The sequence below is a fragment of the Protobothrops mucrosquamatus genome, unplaced genomic scaffold, assembly GCF_001527695.2.
Source record: "Protobothrops mucrosquamatus isolate PMUCROS unplaced genomic scaffold, P.Mucros_1.0 scaffold1427, whole genome shotgun sequence".
Classification (NCBI taxonomy): domain Eukaryota; kingdom Metazoa; phylum Chordata; class Lepidosauria; order Squamata; family Viperidae; genus Protobothrops; species Protobothrops mucrosquamatus.
Window position 1 is genome coordinate 216077 of NW_015387612.1, and position 6152 is coordinate 222228.

The following is a 6152-nucleotide window of genomic DNA, read 5'->3' on the forward strand; positions in this document are numbered from 1 at the left end:
CTCCTTACCCCATTTAAATTGGTCAGTTTCCTCCAATTATTAACAGTTAAGTAATGGAAGAAAAGATTGCACACATTTTTACAAACCTGAAAAGGAAAGAGCTACCAAGCTTGGCTAAACCGGAATTAGAAGAATGTGTGGGGGCTGATGTGAGATTTAATAGAATTTACAGGCAGCCTTTCTGGAAGTCAACTGAAAGTATTAACACATTCTCAGGATGGAACTTCACACAGGCTTCTTCTGTATACTTAGAACTTTTTCATCATGTTATATACTGTATATTTTTAAAAAATTCATTTTGTAGAAAAAATTTTTACTTAAAAAAGGAAGGCAATTATAGATGTTTAGTAACTAAACAACATCTATTGACCAGCTAATAAAGCAAGTTTCTAAGAATCCTTTTACAGACATACACAAAAGTTCCTACGCTTTTCTCTTTTGGTAGAATTCCTTATGTTGATTCTGGCTTGACCAGAGAAAGGAACATTCCAGAAGAAAATGGGTATGTTTCACATATAGAAACCCGCCCCCCCACATATATAATTTCTGCATTATAAAAACATTCCAATTTTAATAAAAGGCTCACAACATAGATTCAGTGGCAAATCTCATCTCCCTTGATAATTAGTATGGGCCATGTGTCTATGAATCTTGGTAACATGGTTTTTAGGGAAAGTAAACATTTATTGGATAAGGATAAATAAGTGATAGACAAGGATTTGTTTATTACATGTATTTATTTCAGTGGAATGCACTGAATTCCATATCTATTAGTTATTTAAAGCATATCTCCATGTGCTAATAGTGCACAATTATTTATTTGGGCAAAGGTCTCATCACATCAGAAGAAAAGCTCAGATGTGCTTATTCAGTTAGTATACAGTACTAGTATTTCTTAAAGGCATCTTGTCTGAAATACATTTTGTTTAAAATGTTACATACATATATATCCACACACATATACTATTCCATTTTTGGATAAGCAACAGTATAAAGGCACAAAAAAGAAGTATGAAATAGTAAGTGAAAATAATGAATGTGATCAGAAACATACCTAACAATAATCTTCAGCAAGATAATCCATTATCTCTTTCCAAACCTTTCTGTCTTTGCAACCATGTTTGATTCCACATACATTGACCTTTGGTTCTTTAAACTTCTTATCTCTCTCTTTTTCAGGATCAAATCTGTACTTTAAGGTTTTAAAGTCCCTAAAACTGTTGACTCTGTTACACATTTAATTTCATCTTTATACAAATATGTTTGACAGAATATATCAACAGAAGTCAATACACCTATTTTCATATGCTTTCAAATGTACTCAAAGTTCTTATTTCCTTCAGTTCTAAGTAGCCTTTCCATACCATGCTGTTCTTGCTACTTGGTCAATTATAGTTATATAATGAGAAAAGTGGAAGAATGAACACCACCCTTTAAATTGCCATCCATATTCAACACTTTCAGTATCTGTTGATTATAGATCACAGATAAGTCACCTTTCATATCTTTTCAACTTTAAAATCCCTGTTGTTTGGCCATGCTAGTTGGGGTGCATGAGTACTATAGTTCAAATTTCCTACAGTGAATGAAACGTTTTTGAAAAGCAATGCTGTTAATATTTTGAGAAACTTATGAAAAACAGCAGAATGGATTGACTTATTTAACCTTGGGTTGTAACAGACTATATTCATCGTATGCTTACTGCTTTGATGATTCTGCATCACTATACTACCGGCAGCTACACAAAGCTTAGTATCTCAATCAATAGCTACATCCTGCTTTATTGCATTATGGAGGCCTGAAAATCTTTGGCTCATGGCAGAAGTGTTACATCNAACAGAAAACACACGGGGGGGGGAAGGTCCTTCTGATGGTTAAGTCCCTTTTCAAGACTTGGGATAGGCCAAAACGACCGGCCGCTAAGGTTAGGTCCATGGCCGGGCTCTCTGGGCCGGGTCCTCCACCGAACCACCGGACCGCCGAACCCCGGCCCCTACCCTTGCCGAATCCACCGCCACGTCTATAGGCCAAGTTAACTTTCTGTTTCTTCAGCTTCCAATCACTATCACCAATCACCATCAGTGATTCTCGGGATGATTTAGTGTGTTTAGTTGGGCACACACTTTTAGTGTTACATTTTACTATTTGCCTTTCTTCAGCTATTTCAGTGAATTGGAAAATAGCCATTTCTTCTTCTTTTACTTTTTAGTGTGTGTATGTGTGTGTGTGTGTAATGATATCATGTTTTCAAGCCAGAGTTCTTTGGGCATTTATTTTATTTATCAAATTAATCATTTTATCTATTTTGTAAAGGTTCTTAAATAATTTTGGGATAAATGATTAAATATCAGTGTCAATTAATCTGCTAGTGTTAATAAATCTGTTAGTGTTCCAGAAAGTAGATTGGGATCTACTGTTAGAATATTGGGCTATTTTTAGTACAATGGTGAAGGATTTCAGACTCCCAACTGTTTAATAATAGAAATGATAAAATAGCTCCTTTGCCATCTCAAACTATGCAGCAGAACAAAAGGAAATCTAGGGCAGGGCTTTTCAACCGGTTGTATGCTTACCACTGGTGGTACATTGGCACATGGCAGGTGGTACGCAGCCCTGCCTAGCCTAGCCAAATGTAGTGGGGGAGGGAACGAGCCAAAGTGGCGTGGTGCAGGACTTGCCCTGAGAGAGAGTCTTCAGGAGCTGCAGGGCTGCTGCTGGGGCAAGACAAAGATCCCAGGATCAGCACTTCCGGCACACCCGGAAGAGAAAGGAGGAAGAGGGCGAAGACAGAAAGGAATATAAAAGGAGGCAGTTTTGGCAGGAGAAGGAGGAAAAAAAGACACCAGAAAAAGAGTCAGAAGAGAAAGGGCTTTTGTCAGAGAAGCGATGAGAGAGAGAGAGACAGAGACAGGAAAGACTTTTGGGGAGATGTATGTGTGTGTGTGTGTGTGTGAGAGAGAGAGAGAGAGAGAGGCAGAGAGGAAAGGCTTTTGGGGGGAATTGTGTGTGTGTATGTGTGTGAGGGAGAGAGAGAAAGGCAGAGAGGAAAGGCTTTTGGGGGGAACTGTGTGTGTATGTGAGAGAGAGGCAGAGAGGAAAGGCTTTTGAGGTATGTGTGTGTGAGAGAGAGAGGGGGGGGCTTTTGAGAGGGTGAGGAGAAAGAGAGGAGAGGGAGAGAAGAAGAAGGGCCGACCAGCCACCTGACCATCAAGGTAGTGGTGCATATTAATAAATATAGATAAATTCATCATACATTTGTCAGTGTAAAGGGACAGTGATTCAGCAAAGGAACTGCCACAGAAGAAATTAAAACCGGTACTTTTTTTCCTTTTTTTAGTTTTATTTTATTAGATTATAGAATAAAATACAAAAAATAAAATACAAAAGCAAATAGTAGGACACAGTGGGGAGGAAAAAGGGGGAAAAGTGAGGGGGAAAAGGGAAAAAGAAAAGAAAAGGCTTTGATTTCCAACTTCCTCTGTTGCAGTACAAGGAAGCATTAACATTGAACCTCAACTTTTTACTTTTCCATAATATTATAAACTAGCTGTCAACGCTGTGACGATGGATGTTGTCGCTCTGACAACTGAGAACCAGCAGCCATTTTTTCTCTTGCTTTTAATGTGCCCTTCTATTCTTTTAGAGTTCAGATGCAGAAGGGTGGGGTGGGGTAAATGCCTGAGGGTTTAGCTAGCCATAACAATGTAGAAGTGTGGAAACTCAAGGATGTGTTCTGATAAGGTTTTGGTGGCCTGAGGGGCCGTCCGTTTTGTGCTAATTGGGGAATGTGATTTATGACAGCTCTTGTGGGGTGGGAATTACAATTTGTTACTTTGTATCTGGGAGGAGGGAATCTCATTCTTGGGTTCAACTATGTAAGTGCCGATACTTTGTTTCCTAAATAAAATGTTCTTTAAGGAAGAATTCTTGCCTTGAAGTTCTTTTACTGGTTTTATCTATCCTATCGGAACCATGACACTAGCCATTTCTATAACAACAAATGAATCCCCAAATCCCCCCCTTTTTTTAAGTCATCAAGCTTTTGACACCTTGCTAAGCACTGGTGATACTCAAATATTGTCATGTCCTAAAAATGGTACAATCTGTGAAAAGGTCTAGGAAACCAGGAATGGATTTTTATATGCATAAAAAACAATGAAATACTGTATTCAAAACAAATTGTTAGGCTCCTAGGTTTTTCATTCTAAGTGTAACTGATCCTAGTTGGTGGAACTTGAGAGTCTAGTAAGACGATAAAAGATTTCACAAGCTTGAAGCAATACCACTACTGCAGAAATATACCCATCCTGGTCTACATAACTTCCTGAAAGCCTGTCCAGATATGAAAAACCAATTATCCCTTAATTAGAAACTCTATTGTTTTTAAGCAATAGAAACTGAACTGGAGCTTTCAAACAAAGCCTTCTTTTACTGACCAAGTTGGAGAGTGCATTTAGTATTGTATGTGTACATTTGCTATCCTCATCTACTGAACCAAGACAGGTTTTCTGCAATTCACAGGAGACTCAAACCAAGGAAAGGCAGACAAACATATGACTATGCTGATTTGAAGCTTAATTGATAGGGTCAAATATTTGCAGAAAGAATAAAAAATAGTTCACGCAGTGCTGAAGTTCAGGATAATTCAGTAAATCAACTAATAATAGATAAGAAGATTAGCAATAAGCATTTTTCATGTAAACTATTTACTTCATGCTAACTTAAGTTGTTTTAATTGTGATTTAACTGTTATTTTTACTGTCACTGTAGTATTATAAACCACTTTGGCTAAACATCAGAATGAGATACAAAACCATAATCACTGCTTACCAAATTCAATATAGTACTACTTAAATTAATTTTAATTTTATTTTAGACTTATTGTTCTTTTTAACACAGTAATGTTTAATCAACATAAACATTAATGTTTTATATTTTGGTCTCTAATCTTGATGCACTTTTTAAATATCTTCAAATCAACAGGCTGAAAATTCTCCACCTGATTCAACCAACGCTACTGTAATTTAAATCCATTTTACTAGACCACTATAGTGTTCTAGAAGTCAGTGCTCAGCTGCTTATGGCTCTGTTTTGTTTTTGTTTTGTTTTTTTAAAAACTGGTTTAGAAATAATGTGAGACAATTTCTGGAGAATATGCCTTACAAGAACTATGAATTTTGACACTTAAGCAAACCTTTGAATTTAGAGACAAAATTTCTTCAAGTAGCAAAATGATGATGTGAAACAAAAAGATCATCTTGTGATTTCCACGAACTACTTTGCTGGCTATGTAGGTAGATGCTGATTGTATTTTATTCTATACAGTTTATTAGCTTATTTGCCATAAATCACATACTTAAACACTGAAGCTATTAATTAGAACAATTAAGGCAACACCCATATACTTACTTGAGTTTTTTTTCTGATTACTTTATGTTTTAATCTCTGTATCCACTTCCTAAATTTTTGTGCCATTATTGTTACATTATTAATATTCAGTTTGGAAATATCTATAGAATTAAGCGATTTACCGATTTTATATTCTGTATTAGCCATTCATACTTTTAGTCGGTTAGTCATTTTTTAGCATTATATATAGTTTTTGGTATAACAAATAGGTAGAACAGTATACCAATTGCATAGATTTATATAGCATTAAATTCATAGCTGATTTTGTAATTCCAGTTATGTTTATAATCTTAAAGGTATTGTTATTCAGTTTTTAAATCTGTTCTAGTGTAAAAAAGATGTTGAGACTCTAGAAAGAGTACAGAGAAGAGCAACAAAGATGATTAGGGGACTGGAGGCTAAAGCATATAAGGAAAGGCTGCTGGAATTGGGTACGTCTAGTTTAATGAAGAGAAGGACGAGGGGGGACATGACAGCAGTATTCCAATATCTCAGGGGCTGCCACAAAGAAGAGGGAGTCAAGCTATTTTCCAAGGCACCTGAGGGCAGGACAAGAAGCAACGGATGGAAACTAATCAAGGAGAGAAGCAACCTAGAACTAAGGAGAAACTTCCTGACAGTTAGAACAATTAACCAGTGGAACAACCTGCCTCCAGAAGTGGTAAATGCTCCAACACTGGAAGTTTTTAAGAAGAGACTGGACAGCCATTTGTCTGAAATGGTATAGGGTTTCCTGCCTGAGC

At 36.6% G+C, this 6152-nt stretch overlaps 1 protein-coding gene across 1 annotated transcript in view; it reads right to left on the reverse strand.

Annotated features, from left to right (window-relative positions):
* Positions 1–2187, reverse strand: part of GAREM1 (GRB2 associated regulator of MAPK1 subtype 1) — a 19020-nt gene extending 16833 nt beyond the window's left edge. Inside the window, exon 1 of the mRNA XM_015821927.1 lies at positions 1998–2187. Within this exon, the coding sequence (XP_015677413.1) occupies positions 1998–2187 (190 nt within the window). The remainder of the gene's footprint in view (positions 1–1997) is intronic.
* Positions 2188–6152: the final 3965 nt, after the last annotated feature.